The 18,440-nt window shown below is 35.1% G+C and overlaps 1 protein-coding gene across 3 annotated transcripts in view; it reads right to left on the reverse strand.

Moving 5' to 3' along the window:
- The window catches only part of FBXO25 (F-box protein 25), a 103,349-nt gene that overhangs the window by 47,568 nt on the left and 37,341 nt on the right, over positions 1-18,440 (reverse strand). For all 3 annotated transcript variants that reach the window (XM_020972995.2, XM_020972992.2, XM_020972994.2), the window contains exons 3-5: positions 9,293-9,396; positions 7,605-7,654; positions 2,719-2,811 (exon numbers count right to left, since the gene is read on the reverse strand). In XM_020972995.2, the coding sequence (XP_020828654.1) occupies positions 2,719-2,811; positions 7,605-7,654; positions 9,293-9,396 (247 nt within the window). The remainder of the gene's footprint in view (positions 1-2,718; positions 2,812-7,604; positions 7,655-9,292; positions 9,397-18,440) is intronic.

Below are 18,440 nucleotides of genomic sequence, written 5' to 3' on the forward strand. Positions count from 1 at the left end.
TAAAAATAATGCTGAATTATAAAGGCAAATTTGGCATTGTAAGACACGTTGTTCAGTCATTTCAGTCACGTCTGACTCTTCGTGACCCCATTTGGGATTTTCTTGGTAAAAGTACTGAAGTAGTTTGCCATTTACTTCTCTAGCTCATTTTACAGGTGAGGAAACTGAGGCAAACAGGGTGAAGTGACTTGCCCAGGGTCACACAGTTAGTAAGTATCTGAGGCCACATTTGAACTCAGGAAGATGAGTCTTCTTGACTTCAGGCCCAGCACCCTCTCCATTGTGCTACCTAGCTGCCCCATTATGTGGCACAAACTGCCTCAAATATTTTTAACAAAAAACAAAATAAAGCAAAACATTTTAATTATCTTAACATCTTACAAGTTGAACTGCGGCATATAAAGTTTAATTTTTTATTTGTCACTTAAGAGGGTATCAAACTTGGTTTCTCAGCAAGAGCAAAAGACTAAAACTGCCAACTAGAAAGACTTTTCATTTGATTACTGAAATAATTTATAATTGGACTTTGAAATCTCTTATTATTACATTCAAAGAAATGTAAGGCACTTGGAAAACCTCCAGAATTTGATAATGGTAATTCTGGCATAACTTAGAGATTCCTATATAAAATGTTATCTGAAAAGCTTAATTGAAACATTTTTATATACGTTCTTAAAAAGAGAAATTCTTGAACTCATTAGAAGTAGTGCAAAAAATATTCATTTCTAGACATCACAAAGCTCTTTTTCTAGGTTAATAACAATACCTCTGAAATTAATGAAAATAATCCAATAGTATTAATAACACCTCCTGAGCACACAGATAATTTGACATTAGTCATGTTGATAAAGCTATGGCAATTAAGTGAAATATCAGCGAAAAGAGTTACTACAAATGCTCAATAGAATAGAAAAACAACACACATTTCTCTTGTAACCAAAGATAATAAAGATGGCTGTTAGTGAAAATTATTATGTTTGCCTCCTACAATGCTCAAGAGTTCTAAAAACGGATATGTTCCAAATAAATTTCCACTTGCTGTAGGCAATAATGTAGACAAATGCATAAGCAACCTAAGTCTATCTATGGCCTCTCCCTTCACACAAAGTCCAAACTTTTGTGTTACTCTGCAGAGGACTGAAGGACCACAAGGATCTCCCCTTGAGAATAAACAAAAAGGCAAACAACCTTAAAAGTTCTGGCTTGCCACGGCTTCTCTCGCATCTAGCTCTAGTCTATCTCTAGCTTTCTTTCCATCTACAAAATTCAAAACCTCTTGTTGTGATTAGAACACAGGACTCTCTATTATAACATATTAATTACTTTTTCAGTCAGTCCTTATGTGGAAAAAAAAAATTTGATTAAAAAAAACAAATAAAATGAGACTTGCTTCCTGGACAACTCAGTTGTGCTATTGGACAAGTCATTTAACCTGAGAGATTTCAGTTTTATCATCTATGAAAGAGATTACCAAGGTATATAGCTTGTCCAAGTAAATTAGGAAATATATGCATAATATTTCAGAAAACAATAATGAATTCTGCCTAATCAGAACTGAAGTAGTAGGAAAAACTAAATCATATGGCACAAAAAGATCAGAAAAATGTCATGAAGTAGACATAATTCTAAGTAGAATTATATCAGAAACATCCTATAGAGTTAAGAATATCTTGTTCTCTAACGCAATTTACAAATATCATTTTTTTTCTCTTCAGTAATCTTTTTCAATATTTTAAGAGTCAAAATACTTTTCAAAGTTACATTTTATCATTAAGAATGTATAATAACTTTCATAAATATCTGGCTGTACTTTCTCCAAAAGGAAAACACAAGAGCCCACAACACAGGGATAGTCTTATCCAACAGAACAGAGATAATTACTCACACACAAAAAGCAATCAATAAATATGAATATCTATCTCAGGCTCTTTCTTTTTATGTCACATAACATGAAATTTACCATAAAATAGTATTTTTTAAAATGCAATTTCTTTTTTTGTTGTTTTTTGCTAGGCAATAGGGTTAAGTGACCTGCCCAGGGTCACACAGCTAATAAGTGTCAAGTGTCTGAGGCTGCATTTGAACTCAGGTCCTCCTGAGTCTAGGGCTGGTGCTCTATCCACTGTGCCACCTAGCTGCCCCCAATGCTATTTCATAACTTTTCATTTTATGAAAAATATAGGCATTCCAGCTTATCAGTTATCCCTTAAAAATAAATTTTCTTCCTGTGAAAGCTATAAATAGGAACCTGTATTTTAGAACATCTGCAAAAATCACTATAGAAGAAATTTTATGCTTTTTATCAGACAATCCATCTGAGACAGCCAAGTTATTGGCATGGCATGGTATGACGCAGTACACAGATGACTACCTATGCTCAAAGATCAATTTTCAGAAATGTGGCATTCCTGCAGAAATAGGATCCAGGTTTCTCTCTATTAGATCATTATTTTTTCATGAGGGGAACTGAACTATAATCCTACAAAAAAGCAAGAGAAAAGTTTAAGCTTTTTTGACGTTCTTTTCAACTTAACAATTCTACTACAGGCTAGCTTATTTCTTCCTGAACTCTGTTTTTCCACAAAGCAATACAGACAAATTTTTCCACTTATAAAACACAAATTACTCATATGAAACATGCAAGATACCAAATCTATAAAGCAGAGGTAGACTAGTTATGTATGACAGTAATACAGATTTCTAAGCTCCAGTCCTTACTTTGACAACGTAGTTGAACCTTCGGATATCTTGAATTGCACTTGAAAAGTCTAAGCGGTTAAAGGCTTCTCCCAAGGTGCAATAGCCATGCCTCTTTAAAAACAAAAAAAAAATTAAGAGATAATAACTACACACTGAAATACAAGTTTAAAAACAAACCATTAAAGGCATTGATGAATTAGTAAAACATTAAAACACTCTGGAAGTCTAATCAAGACTTAAAAGAAAATAGAAGAAAATATCAGTTTTACATTATTTTAACCAGTCATCTAAAAAAATTAAATGCTACAGCAAATTTTCGAAATAGTTTAGGTGAAATGTAAGCAACATCTCATTTTTATTATCATAGTGAGAAGAGAACAGAGAAATCCATAAACATAAAAATTATATGTATTTTAGAGTATATTACTGGGGCAGTTGGGTGGTACAGTGGATATAGTGCCAGGCCTGGAGTGGGAAAGACTTATTTTCCTGAGTTCAAATCTGGCCTCAGACACTTACTAGCTGTGTGACCCTGGGCAAGTCACTTAACTCTGTTTGCCTCAGTTTCCTCATCTGTAAAATGAGCTGGAGAAGGAAAGGAAAAACCATTCTAGTAATTTTGCCAAGAAAACAAAGAGTCATGATGATAACAACAGGTGGTGACTGGAATTTTCCATGGCTATGTCAAAATGCTCTGACAGGTTCTATCAGGCTAGAAGGACTTCAAGTATAGATTTAGTAATAGACTGAATGAACCAATCTAGCTAAGTTTGGAGGACTCATGAACAAATTGGCTTCAGGAATGGTAAGTTTTTCAGTGATCGTAAGTCATGTTAATGGGAGTTATAGAAGAGCTGTAATCCACACTGGTGGAGGGAAGATCCATACCAATAACACCACAGGCATTTGCATACTTATAATAAGAACTGAAGAGCTACACAGTTGAGATCCACTGTCTTTCTCTATATGGTGTAAAGTCCTTGAAGGCAGGGACTATTCCGTTTTACCTTTGGATTCCCAATGCCTACGACAGTACCTGGAGTATAACAGGCACTTAATAATTGCTTTTTCATTGACTGATACCTAGTGTGGTCACCCAGTTATGGAATCAGTAACCACAAAGGATCAAGAAGTTGGCAAGTTGGACAGCCCTCTTTGTTCTTTATCCCTTATTCCTCTTTTAACAGTGATAAGGTAGAGAAGGCAAAAAACAGAGCTTTTATCTTCTCCTTCCTTTCATTCACAGCGGTAGGTTCCAAAGAGGCTGTATTTCAAGCTAAGTAGCACTGGCATGGCCTTCATGGTTCTTTCAAAAAATGTAGGGATATCCTCCTTTGATAGTCAGTCACATGAAACCCTGGGTTTGATAAAATCATTCCTTATCAGGAAATTACAAAGGTAAAACTAGAACCTAAACATGGGTCTCATGACAAGAATTTACATGTTATGTCACTTTTGCATTTGTCAGGACTATAATCACAGTTATTATGACCAGGGTGGGGAAAAGGTATTCCTTGGCCCATAAAGGGCCACTGGAGTTAGAAAGTATATACACAGTTCTAAAGGCTAAAGAAGAGAAAAAAGAAATGAAGCCAAACAAAAATGGAAGAAGACTCTTCTTGTCTATTACTTAAATCAACATTAATACTTCAATGTGATATGATTCAATCAATATGAAGTAGATTTTTAAATGGCCAACTGTGATTAATATAACAACAATAATTAAATGATGTAAAAAGAAATATGGAACATATGATTTTAACTGCAGAAAAAGAAAACTAGCTAAGGGCTAGTGTCCTTCCCATAATCTTGGCTCTGCCTAAAGGTAGGTACACCTGGCAGCTATTACATCATGGCATGGACAGCTCTATTTCCTACACTAAAAGAAGGGTGGTATTCTCAGATTCTACCATGGTTTGGAAAGAAATATTCAAGTAATAACCATTTCCCCTGATTTCTTATTCACCAAGTAAAACTAAATTTGAACTGGTACCTGCATATAGTTTCCAATTCAGGAAAAAATACCTGATCTTAATGGGAAAACTGGAAGTTCGCTATAGGTTTCAGTCTGAAACCAAATTTCAGCTTATCTGAAATCATCTGATGTAGTGATATTACGTTTGGCTATAGTTATAACAGTACTATTTTCCAGATGCCTGTGGATTTGGTTTTTTAAAATGTGTGCATAAAAATCACTTTATAAGGAAAACTGGTATTTTGCCTTTTTTTGAGGCTGAAGAGGGAGAAAAAAAGCCCAAACTTGGTGAAAGCCTAGCAGGATGAAATGACTTTACCGTCAGACTAACAAAGCGAGCAAAAGTTTTGCACACAGTTAAGCACACAACAGATGCTTAAGTTCTGCCAGGCATCATGAAAATTTCAAGTCTGGCTTGTCAAAGTAAGGAGATTGGAAGGCCACTGCTACAAGAGGCTGGGTAGCAGTAGGAATAACCAATTAAGGGAAAACTTTGAAGCCTCCTATCATTTTGTGAGTGCATGATGATGGCAAAAAACTGGAAACTGAGATGATGCCCTTCAGTTGGGGAACGGCTGAACAAGTTGTGGTATGTTATTATGATGGAATACTACCCTTCTATAAGAAATGACAAGCAGGATGGTTTCAGAATGATGGTGAATGAGCAGCTATCTGTAGGTCTGGGTTAAAAGACAAGACAGATATTAATCTAATAGGTAAATGGAATCTTAACAGATAACTGAGCCAACAGAAAAAAATTACTTAATTAAGAATAAATTAACATAATTATGTTTTAAACTGAGATTTTTTTTTCTTCAGATAAACAAAATATTATCCAATAGCAAACATCTACTTTTTCATACATATAGAATAGAATACTCATGGCATACTACCTGGGGAGATTTCCTTTTAATACTACTGTCATCTTTACCCAAAATATTTCACTCAATCCTTACTTTATTCTTATTTTGATTTTTACGCTACACAAAAAGCCACATGATTTCTTTCATGTCCCTCTTTTCAAACTGTAACTCTACATCCAGAGACATATCTTAAATATTACTATTCTCTCCTAGAATACTTATTGTAAGATTCTCTCTTCATCTTCCTAGAACACTGTCCTTATTGTAAGATTCTCTCTTTATCTCCCCCCAAGGACAACATAAATCAGATGTCCTCCATACTAACTTGCGCGTCAAATTTCATAGTTATATATTACAATTTAAACTCAAATTTAAATACAAGACATACAATGCTTTAAATAGGTAAAACTTTTTCAAGTTAGAAGTGAAAGGAATATAGTGGCAAGAGGTTACATACATAGAGGTTGAAAATTCTCAAAATAATCTCAGAAAGGCTAGTTTCAGAAGTGGAGAGAAGAGAAGGGTGTTTTCTGTTTTTCTTCTCTCCTGCTAGGTGCCTACAGTGAAGGGACAGGCTACTCCTGCGCAAACCTCCCAAGTACAGGTTCAGTGCAAGAGTGCAACTGTGAATTGAGGGACAAAATCCTTTACTGCCTATTGAAACAGAACACAGCTCAGAGGTGTATTCGTATTCTTTGCCCTCCCAAGATCTGCAGAATTCATTATGTTGGCAAATAATATGAAATGTAATAGACTTTCATGTATTTATTTCGAATTTTCTGTATTTTTGCAAATCAAATAGGAATCTTTAAAAAAAATCTTATTAAAGAAGTTTCAAGGACAGAGGGAGCCATATCTGTTAAACACTTTTAATGCTACCAAATCAGTTAAATGAGCTGAATTTTTAATAATCTAGTCTTTAGAGAACTTTTTTTGGGGATGCTGGTATCTTTTCAACTGATAAATTCTTCCATAAACATTCCTAGAAGCTCTCACTTAACTTAGCTTGGCAGAATTAGTACATAATGAACACTTACTTGTTCCCTGAGTTATTCTCCCTGATTGCTACAAAGTATGCTGAAAGAATATATTTGCTCCTTGGTCTAAAGGACAAACTAATCTATACAAAGCTTTGCACACAGTTAAGCACACAACAAATGCTGAAGTTCTGCCAGAGATGAGGCATCATGAAAATTCCAAGACTGGCTTGTCAAAGAAAGGAAAAGTTTTAACCTCCTATACTTGGAGTGACCTTTTAATATTGGATACCTGCTTAGATCTACTTCTTAAAATCCCCATCTCTGCTCAAAACTTGATGCAGGCATCTCTGGATAATAGTTCTAGAGTAGGAAGAGACTGTAAAGCCCACCTAGTTCAACCTCTTTATATTCAGATGAAGAAATCAAGGCTGAAGGAGGTAAAGGGACTTGTCCAAGATCACACCGACAACAAACATAATTCCTACATGAGGCTTTCTCTGATCTCTCCCAGCTACTTATTGTGTGTATTTGTATAGACACATATATTTTGTATATACTTATATGTGCATTATTGTTTCCATGATAGAAGTAAGCTCTTTAAGAATGGCGGGTCTTTCATTTTTGCCTTGGTCTCTCCAGTGCTTAGCACGATGATTGGCACGTAGCGGATGCTAAATAAATGCTGGCTGACTCACTGACAAATGCTATCCCTCCATAAAATTTTGTGGATTCCACTGTAGGGTTTGTTTCCTTCTTTGAATCTCCATAGTATGTTATATTACTCTCAAGGCATTTAAGACTTCAACTTCGTAATTTATATACTGGCATCTTCCATCTCCCCAATTACATTGTAAGCATCTTGGTGGCAGGCACCGTGTATAATCTCCCTATTCTCTATACTGTTTAGCAAAGTGCCTAGCATGCAGAATGTTCTAAAATATTTATTAAATTAAATGAAGGCAAATTTTTCAATTTTAAGTATACTCATCAAAACTCATTTGACAACTAGGATCATTATTTCAATGAAACTGAAAAAAAGGTATGTAACATAAAAGCCTTTCATTCTACATATGATAAAATACTTACTTCTCTGGTGCTTTCTTTATGTACATAAATCCATTTTTCACGATAAAAACCTGAAATAAAAATTAACTTTTTAAAATGAACTGTTTTTATGTTTTCTAAAAAAGTTTTCTCATAATATTTATTTGAATGGAACTGTTAAATTTAGGTGATCATAACCACAATAATTTACTTAGCTAAGGGGAAAAAATTACCTTTATTAGACATTTCAGAGCTAACAAAGTGTTCTTTAAAACATTTCTTTGGGGAAAAAAATGACTCATCTTAAGGCAAACATCAATGAAGTATTGTGAATTTAGATTAATAAAAAATGAAGTGGTATCAGTGTATTTAGAGATATCAGATACAAGTTATGGGAAAGAAGCAATTAAAATATAAAAAAATTCTAACAAAATTTTTTTTACTAATTTCTTATTCATTTTTAAAGAAACAATGTAAGTATTTTTAATTATATTGGTTTCCAGTTCATAATTAGGGTTTTCCTTACCAATGACCACCCCCCCCAAAATGGATATGAATGCTTCCTTCATCAGGGAATGTGGTATTCTATATATGGGAATTTTCTTTATAGCACCAAAACTTAATTTTGACTGTTTTAGACCAAAATCGTTCTAAAATTTTCTGCCTTCTTAAACAAGCACAACTTAATCTCTTTTTGATGATTCGAGGGGTCATCATCACAAATCAATTAACACACTGTTCTAGAACACAGAGGCTACTAAAACTATCTCAATAGAGGCATCAGACTACTGTGCTTTTACAATTTTTTAAAAATAGTTTTTATATCTTCTCTCTCAATGTTGGTGGTTGATCAACTGTTAGTTCTTGCTATCCTCATTCTCCACCCCCACCTCCAACTAAATGCTTCAGACTAGGAAACAAGTTAACTAAAATTGGTAGAATTATACACAATATAAAGTAACTAGCTTAAGTTAACTGGCTTCAAATGAAGGCCTGAATTCCCATTATAGGAGCAACATGATTAGGCTTTGTTTTTTTGTTTTGTTTTGTTTTGTTTTGTTTTGTTTTGGCTAGGCAGTGGGGTTAAGTGACTTGCCCAGGGTCATACAGCTAATAAGTGTTATATGTCTGAGGCCGCATCTGAACTCAGGTGCTCCTGAATCCAGAGCTAGCGCTCTATCCACTGTGCCACCTAGCTGCCCCAATGATTAGGCTTTGTGATAGCTATGCCAGCCACTCAGAGAGCATGTTTTTGTTTGTTACCCTTTTTACATGCCAGAAGCCTTGACAGCCTCCCCATTGCCCCAGTCTGAAAACTGGGACATTTAAAAAAAAACAAAAAAGGAAGAAAAGAAAAGATGCTGAGCTATATGTATACAGATACAAGGTGGTATATTGAATAAATAAGGTCTCAGACTTGGAGACATGGGTTCAAGTCCTATCTCTTGACACTTAAGTGATTATGGGCAAGTCACTTAACTTCTTAGTGCCCCAGGCTTCTCTCTAAGACTATATTTAAGTTACAGATGAGCTGCTGCATGGGTAGGATTTTCTACGCCACATGTTCCCTCACACCAATAAAATCACAGGTCCAGATCAAAATCAAAATAAAACAAAAGAAACAAACAAAAACCTACTATCTAATAAGGGCCAAAGTTAGTAAGTGATTTAATGAACCACACACACCACATACATATATGTGTAAAACTATGTATGAAAAATTATCTTACCTTGAGTATTTGTGCTTTTCCTAAAGTGATCCTTTTTCCTTTTTTTGGCTGCAAATTCACACTCTCCAGGGTTGAATATATCGTCATCCTCACTATTTACAATACTGAAAGAAAAGATATATTTTATTAAAAAAATCACTGAGTAAACTCTTCATTCACTTTTTCCTCTACCACACAATATTATAAGAAGGCTTTGAGCTTAGAATTGAGGAGACCAAGAAAAAAAATCCATTCATATTTTTATTCTGAAGACACAAAGACATATTTGGTAGGCAGGAAGAGGCTGTAACATTCCAGGTATGATTTTTGCACATAAAGTGGCATAAAAACTATTATCAATGAAATTTTTATTGGAAAAATGATGTAAGGGTTAGTGATAATAAAGAAAGTTCCAGGTGAAACATGTAAATATTGAAAGACCCACAGAAAGCTTCCAGCACATGGGGTATCTTCTTTGGAGGATTTATGGGTTGACTTGAACAAGAAATACACAGGATGAGAAGATATAAATGGGATGTGACTTATAATAGTGGAAGACATATCCAAATTGAAGTATTGATGAGACTGAGCATTAAAATGTCTATTTTTATTCTAAAAATAAAATGAGAATTTATGGAATAACAGATTACACTGAAACTATTCGGGTAGTGATTGGAATTTGTGGAAATCTATAATTTTGCCCTGCTTTCTCTGAAAATGGAAGGCATGAAATGACTTATTCAAACAACTATGCCAGGAAGAAGGTAATATTCTATAAGATGTTCAGAATTTTGGCATCATAGGCTGAAGTAATTTCAGACACTGATAGAATTTACAAATAATTATAAACACAATTATATTGTAGTATGGTGGTTACCAATGTTTTTTGCTCCATGAACCCCTTCAACAACAGCATCAAGTTTGTGAATCCTTGGGGTAATTGAATATCATACTCATATTATTCTACAATTATTTCCTGCTTAAAGCACCATTAAACTATTTTTAGTGCGATCCCCCTTTGACCATTGTTATGAACCTCTATGGGGCTCGTGAACCACTAACGGGGAACCATTTTCTAGATGAAAGCATTTATTTTTAAAAAGCTTTTTAAACGACTTGCCTACTTTCTGCTTGAATGTCTAATACACATTCTTAATACAACTACCACAGTAAGTATTCAATAAATGTTTACTAAATTACTATAGCAATGTAATATTTTCTTAAGCATTAACCAAATATACATTTTACATGACTTCATTAAACTAAAACAAGAAAAGCTATATAGGAAAACTTTGGATATTTATACATTAAATGCAGTCACTCAGATTTTGTGAGTTTTTTAAAAATTACATTTTTATTTAGAAAAAGAAAAAAAAATTAAAGTCATTCATTTGTGTATTTTTTTAAACTAAAGTTTTTACTTCCTAGGCATGTGGAAAAATGTATTAGTCCTAGACTTACAAAAAATAAAGACAGGCAAAATATACTTTTTCCAACATACACCAATAACTAAAATTGTCTTTAGTTTGAAAGTAACAGCCTTCTGAAGATAAGCTAAGAATAACTCAAGGTATGTGGAATTGATGTTCAACAAGAAGGAAGTAACATCGCTTTATTTCCCATCATCATTTTTTGACAAGAAAATTGTATACAAGCCCCTTCCTACTCAACAACATTCAATTTTAATAAAAATACCTGAGTTTGCCAAATGAATCTATTTATCATTGTCAGAAGAGACTTAAGCAGAACTAGCAATAGTTGTAAATCAACAAGACAAGCAAAAGTGTGTTGGGAAAAAAAAACACCTTATACAAACAAATCTAGCATTCAACAGCAAACACTAAATAATTCCAATCCACAGTGATGTGTGGGTCCAGGTTAAATCTAATAATGTTCAATCTTAAACTATCTCCTGTCAAACTATCCAAATATGGAATCTAGCAGCTTTTGGATTTGGAAGTCTCCCCAACTAAAACCTAACTATGTAAAATAAAGGGTCATATTGACTGTTTCAAGAGTATCAGAAAATAGGCCTTGTAATATAAATCAAAGTGAAGACAGGTGCGTTTTTTACGCTATAAGTAAGTAGTGGAGCAAGAGGGAATGCACAGAAAGCAGATGTCATATGCCTAAAAGATACTATGGTGATGTAAGATGGGCAGAAGCAAGGATAGAAATGGAAATGTGTTCTTTCTGGGTTGTTGTTTTTTTAATGCCCAAAAGTAAGACCAATATGTGAGAATTCAAGGGAAAAAATACTAGAATGCATGCCCAACCTGCTAATTGTTCAGGGTCCAGTGGATTCTGACACAGCCTTATGTACAACAAAAGTGTTTTGCAAACTATAATTAGTGCTAACTATACAAATGTAAGATGCTATTCCAGTTGTGAAGACCCCATAAGAGTCTTTGACTGTCTTGTCTGGAGGTAAGAAGCATTTTGTTTCTATGAAATCCCAAAGGTGGCCCAACTAGGCGCCTTGAGCTAAAGATCATAAGGACCTAGTTCCTTGCACTGGCTTCAGGTTCCTAAGACTTCCCCAAGTAGAACATAGCCTATGATCTCCTTGAATTTCCTTAAAAGGTTCAGAGTACATGGACCCATTTTAGTAGAGTAGGAATCAGCTTGGCCTTTGAAGGCACAAATCAAAACAAACAAACAAAAAATGTTGGGTTACAAAAGATGAAAAAGACAGGATTATTGCTTTAAGGGAACTTAACAGTCTGGTAGTAGAGATGCGTTATTTCCAAATAATCATTCACAAAGTAGAATGTGGTAGGTTCCTGAAAGAAATAAAAACAAAAGTCTTAACAATCAAATTCAGAGGAAAGAGAAGTTCTTCATGAGGGGAAAAAGGAAAGGATTTATGGAAGATATTGGCGTTAGGACTAGACCTTGAGAGATCAATCACGGCCAGCAGATTATTGACAGAAAAGGCTCCCTATCCTCCTGTTTCCCATCAAAGAGGGCTCATGGCTACTTTCTTAGGTTTATGTGCCTTTGGATAAGAGGTGCTCCATCAAACAGCAATCAACTCTAATTGGTTAATAGTTTAATGAGGGGTGGACTTTACAGAGAAGTGAACTTACTCCAGTGACCAGCTAGGAGTGTTACCACCTTACCTTTGGACAGAGAGGCTATCTCTATCCCCAGACCACCGCCACCCTTGGGCAACTGTGACAAAAGGATCTGTCTCCACCTAAGCTTGACTGTATAGAATTCACCTTAGACTACAGATTACTTATAAAGTTGAGTTATATCAGATAGAGGAGTTTAGTTGACCTTTAGAGACTGAAGTCTTGAAATGAGGATAGCGAAAAGGATCTCCCCAAATCATTAATTATGAATAATCATTTCTCTCAGATATAGTCAATATATATCATGCAGATAGGATCTGATGAATTTGATGATCAATCAGTAGGATCTGATAAGAAAGTCAAGAGGGGAAGCAAGCCATGACAAATTCATGTTTTGCCAAAAACAAAAAAATTAAGAGGTAGAAGGCTCTTTAAATGCAACTTTCTTTGCCTAATCTCTGTCAATACCATTTAAAGATGGAACAATTCTTTGGAAGAATTCTTAAAAGTTAAAACATCAAAAACTTAAAGGGAATGAGAACAATAAACATTTATAAAAGATATCATTCCTAAGGCAAAATAGTATATTAGTTTAGTATTATTTAATGCTCTACAATTCTTCATATTAAACATGTATTATATTTCCCCAAATCAAAGTAGTTTAGCTAATGCCTCCAAAAAACTACAATATACTCATATTTCAGAGGAAAACTTCATGATCTACTTTCACCAGCATAATAATCTAATCATCACTCACCCTGATAGGTAAATAATTTCTTTTATAGAATGGTACTTATATGATGTGACAAAGTTTTAAGTGCAGAAAACAGATAAATTTTGAAGTACAAGGTCTCCACAAATCTACAATTTGTCTTACACATACCACCAGAGTTTTAAATTATCTTCATCAAAAGCTAAGTGTGCCAATAGCACTTCAGTCACTCTCTTTTAGGCAAAGTGCCTAAAAGGTAATTAAAACTACAGGAATCCTTTTACAGACACATTTGAACAAACCCATCCAACAGTGCAGCATGCTCCTATCAAAAGTAATTATTTGCAATGAAAAAAAAAGGCTAAAAACATGAAAGAATCTTCAAATCAACTCTAAATAGAAGCAATCAGATAAAGGTAAGACATTTAACCTATCTGGGCTAACTTTCTTCATCTACGATGAAGTCATTTGGCTAGATGGGCTCTGAGGCCCCTTCCAGCTCTAAACTTATAATTCTGTTATCCCAAGGCACAGAAACTTAAGTTCATATAGTAATTTACTTTAAAGGCTAAAAATATTCCCCCAATATTATCCATGGTTGCAATGATTATTTACTTAAATCACAATCGGTATTCTAATATTAAGCCATTAATAAAAAATGATGCACATTTCACTTTATGATTACATATTCCTTAAAAGGGATGACAGTCAATCAATAAAATTTTACTAAATGCCTACTATATGCCAGGCACTGTACATTGGGGTATACAAAGGCAAAAGACAGTCCCTCTTCTCGAGGAGCTCACAGTCTAATGGGAGAGACATACAAACTACTATGTATAAACACAACAAATACAGGATAAATTGGAGATAATCAGCAAAGGGAAAGGCACCAGCATTAAGGGGGAATGAGAAAGGCTTCCAGTAGAAGATAGGATTTTAGCTGAAACTTGAAGGAAGACAGAGAAGCCAAGAGGTGGAGATTGGGAGGAAGAGCATTCTAAGTACGGGGGACAGCCAGTGAAAATGCCCACAGTTGACAGATGGAGTGTGTGTGATAAACAAGGAGATCAGTGTCACTGGATCACAGTGGGTTGGGGGTGTAAGAAGCATGGAAAGAAGACAGGTTACTAAGGGCTTTGAAATCCAAACAGAAAATGTTATATTTGATCCCAGAAGCAACAAGGTGCCAGTGTAGTTTACTGGGGGGACTGAAGGGATGGGGGGGGATGATCAGGTCAAACATGCACTTTAGAAAGATCACTTTAACAGTTGAGTGGAAGACACAGACTAGAGTGGGGAGAGACTTAAGGCAGGTAGATCAACCAGCAGTCTATTGCAACAGTCCAGGTATCAAGTGCACCTGGGTATATAGCATCATTTTCCAAAGTACTTCAGGGTTTTAAGCAAAGAATTCTTCATATATTTGCCTATCAATGAAGAACTGTGATTCTATAGTAAAAGTCTAATACATCATTCTAGTTTTTCAAATGGATAACAAAAGAGTTAAATCAAATAATTTGCTGAAAGATGTATATATCTTTCCATCCATTGTATTAAGTTGCCTTAAAAATCAAGGAAACCTGGTTTCACTGAGATTAAAGGTTTTCCAACTGCAATACCACTGTCCACAAAAAAGGCTTAGGAAGAGGGGAGGTAAAAGCAAAGGGAACAAAAATGTGAACAAAAGTTCCACCACTACCATCCCTTTGCAAATGCTGCATTGGAAAGTGCTAGATTTGGAGTCACAGGCTCTGGGTTCAAACATTAGCTCAGCAATTTGGTGTGAATCATAACAAGAAACTTAGGCTCTTTGAGCCTCAGTTTCCTCTTCTGTAAAATGACAGCCTAGACTCGGTGATCTTTCAGTTCTCAATCTATGATTATAGAATTCGCCTGGCAACATGTATGGTAATGCATAAAACTTCTCAACAAATTATTTTTCATCCCTTCTGGTGATACAAAATTAAGGGCAGGAAAGGACATTGTGTTAAATTCTCAAAAAAAAAATCAACTACTTCCTAGGAATAATGATTCACCTTTAGAGTACTTAAATAATGCTAAACTGAAATAATGCACAATAAATAAGAAATGTTGAAGCCAAAATTATTTAACTTATTAGACAGGAACTATTAAAGGCTGACATCATAAAGGAGTTAGAAAAGGAATGCAGCAAACATCTAGTCCAACCAACCTATAACCAAGAAGAATCCTCACATACATACAAAATGATCATTCAGTCTCTTAAAGACCTCTAATGAGGAAAAACCCACTATGTTCCAAAGGTGACTCACTTTGGGGCAACTCTAATTGTTAGCAAATTGTTTTCTCTACATCACACTTCAATTTGTCTCCATCACTTCCATCTGTAGCTTTTGGTTTTTTTTTCCCTCAAGGGCCAAACAAAACACATCCAATCTCTCTTCCACATGTGATAGCTCTTCAAACAACTGATAACAATATGGCTTTTTTTCTCCGGTTTGAACATCCCCAAAATCTTCAAGTGATCCTCATATGGCACAAACTCAAGGCCCTTCCTCATCTTGGTTGCCTTTCTCTGAACTCTCTTTAGTTTATCAATGTGATTCCTAAAATGGGACACTCAGAACTAAACATAATATGAGGTGTGACAAGAGAGGAGAACTAGAGGAATGTTACCTTCTTATACTGGAAGCTGTGCTCCTCTTAATGCAGCTCAAGATCACATTAGTCTGTTTTGTTTTGTTTTTTAAATCTGACACATCATACTGCTGGATCATATTGAATCTACAATTCACTAAAATATTCATCTTTTTTAGCCAAATTGCTGTTTAATTATTCCTCTCTAGACTTGAATATATGAAGTTAATTTATTGAATGCCAGTATAAGATGTATCAGTACTAAGTTTCTTCAGTCCAACTTTTAATAAAATATATTTTTACATTATCTTCATTTCCAAATACATCCTTTTTCTGGGGCAGCTAAGTGGCGCAGTGGATAGAGCACTGGGCCTGGATTCAGGAGGACCTGAGTTCAAACCCAGCCTCAGACACAAAACACTCACTAGCTGTGTGACCCTGGGCAAGTCACTTAACCCCACTGGCTAGGAAAAAACAAACAAAATAAAACAAACAAAACCAAATATATCCTTTTTCTCTCCTCTCCCATTCAAAGAACTATCCACTATAACACAGCATAAAAAGGAGGAGGGAAAAGCATTTCAATAAAACCAACTAAGAAACCAACTGAGTGAAGGTTTCCACATCCAAAGGCTCCCACCCCTGCAAACTGGGAGAGAAATATATTTTTTCATCCCTTCTCTAGGGCAAAACTTTTTTAGATTCTGATTAACATCTAGTGTTGGGTGTCCTTCCGAGTTGTGTCATCTATTGCTTGGCTGAGCTGACTGGATTGATAAAAATGTTCAATGACACGGGGCACTCCACTGGAGACATCCTGTCAAGCTGACATGAAAGCGTTAACACTTACTCTCTAGGTTCAGCCATTCAATCAGTTCTAGATATATCTAATTGTACTATCTTCTACTGTACATCCCTCTGATACAAAGGATAAAGTATGATACTTTATCAAATGCTCTGCACAATCTAGGTAAATTACAACTATAAAAGTCTCCTGATATACTAGTTTAATAACAGCCAAGAAAGGAAATAAGTTTATTCTGGCAGACTTGTCCTTGATGAAACTATGCTAGCTTTTTGTATTCATTGCTTCTTTTTCTAGACATTTACCAAAAATCTTTTTAATAATCCATTCTAGAATTTTCCCAGGAATCAAGGTCAGGCCTATATAGGTTTGTGGACTGCTCCCCTTTCCCTTTTTTTTTTAATTAGGACAATATTTACATTTCTCAATCTTGTGGTATCTCTCTTGTTTTCTATAATCTTTCACATATCACTCATAGTACCCTCCTTAGAAATTAAATATGACACTTATTTCAGTTCCAGAAGATAAAGTGCATTTGGGCCTACTGACTTAAGTTAGTGAAGGATAACTGGGTGTGTTTTACTATTTTCTCATTAATCTGTCATTTCCAGCACAACAGTCATTCTTCTTGGCAAAGAAAACAGAAGCAAAATATGAATTAATCAGCTCTCCCTTTTCTCTATCATGAGTTATCATTGTCCCATCCATGCCAAACAAAAATCCTATCCCTTCTGTGATCCTCCTTTTTCTTATAATAATATAACTAAACAAACAAAAAGCCCTTTTTTTCTCTTTCATTGATTTGTATTGAATGATTCCTCATCTGATAAAGCTCTACTTCATTACTCCTTGGAAGCCAAGCAGCTGCTCCCTCTTCAGAGTTTTCAGATTCTTTCTCTTCAGGAAATGCCTCAATTTCTTTTCCAGCTTTAATTGTACAGTTAGCTGTCCTCTTCTTTCTCTTCATTCTCTGGGTAGCACTCTTCTTAAATCCTACCACGGGGCAAGTTTCTCCTCTGCCACTTGAGATACTTTTTTTTCTTGACCACTGAAGACCCAATATCATTTTAAAATTCTGTATAACGTGAAAATGTTTAGTAGGAATGTATATGTAGAGCCTATATCAGGTTGCACACCATCTTGGGGAGGGAGGGGTAGAAAAATTTAAAATCCAAAGGTGTATGGAAGTGACTGTTGAAAATTAAAAATAAATTAATAAAAATTCTGTATAAAATTATACTTTTATAAAATACAACCCCTTTGCCAATCATATTTCTTGATTGTTTCTAAGGTTTCTTTCAGCCCTAAAAAAGTATAATTCTATGTTCTAGTAATTCAATGTCAAGAACCACACTAATATACTTAGAATCACAGTCTCAGCACTGAAAAGCAACTAAACCTGTACTTGAAAAAAATAATTCATTCTATCATGTAGCACATAAAAGTGGTCATTCAGTGTTCACCTGGATGCTTCCAATGCAGGGGAACCCACTACCTCCTGAGACTGCTGATACTGCTTTTGGACTGTAAACTGCTCCCTTACATCATGCCTGAATCCTGCCTTTTGGCACCTTCTACTCATTGCTCCTCATTCTCCTCTCTGGGGTCAAGATGGACAAGTCTCTCCCTCTTCTAAGGAACAGTCAAATAAATGCATGAAGACATTTGCAAAACATAGGTTAGTGAGCAAAGTCCTCCCTATAATCCTTCTTTTTTCTGGGCTATCTTCAATGCCTTTAACTGCTCATATTGTACAATCTCAATACTAGTCTCCGTTCTCCAGATACTCCCAGCTTATCGATGTCTTTCCCAAAATGTGTTGCCCTGAATTGAACATAACATTCCAGATATGGTCTGCCCAGGATAAAGTAGAGAGGGACTATCGTCTCCTGAGTCCCAGCTAATATAGCTCTTAATGCACCCTACGCTCATGTTAATTTTTTTGGCGGTCTTATA

This window comes from Phascolarctos cinereus, unplaced genomic scaffold (genome assembly GCF_003287225.1).
Source record: "Phascolarctos cinereus isolate Bilbo 61053 unplaced genomic scaffold, phaCin_HiC Scaffold_2;HRSCAF=192, whole genome shotgun sequence".
NCBI classification, from domain to species: Eukaryota; Metazoa; Chordata; class Mammalia; order Diprotodontia; family Phascolarctidae; genus Phascolarctos; species Phascolarctos cinereus.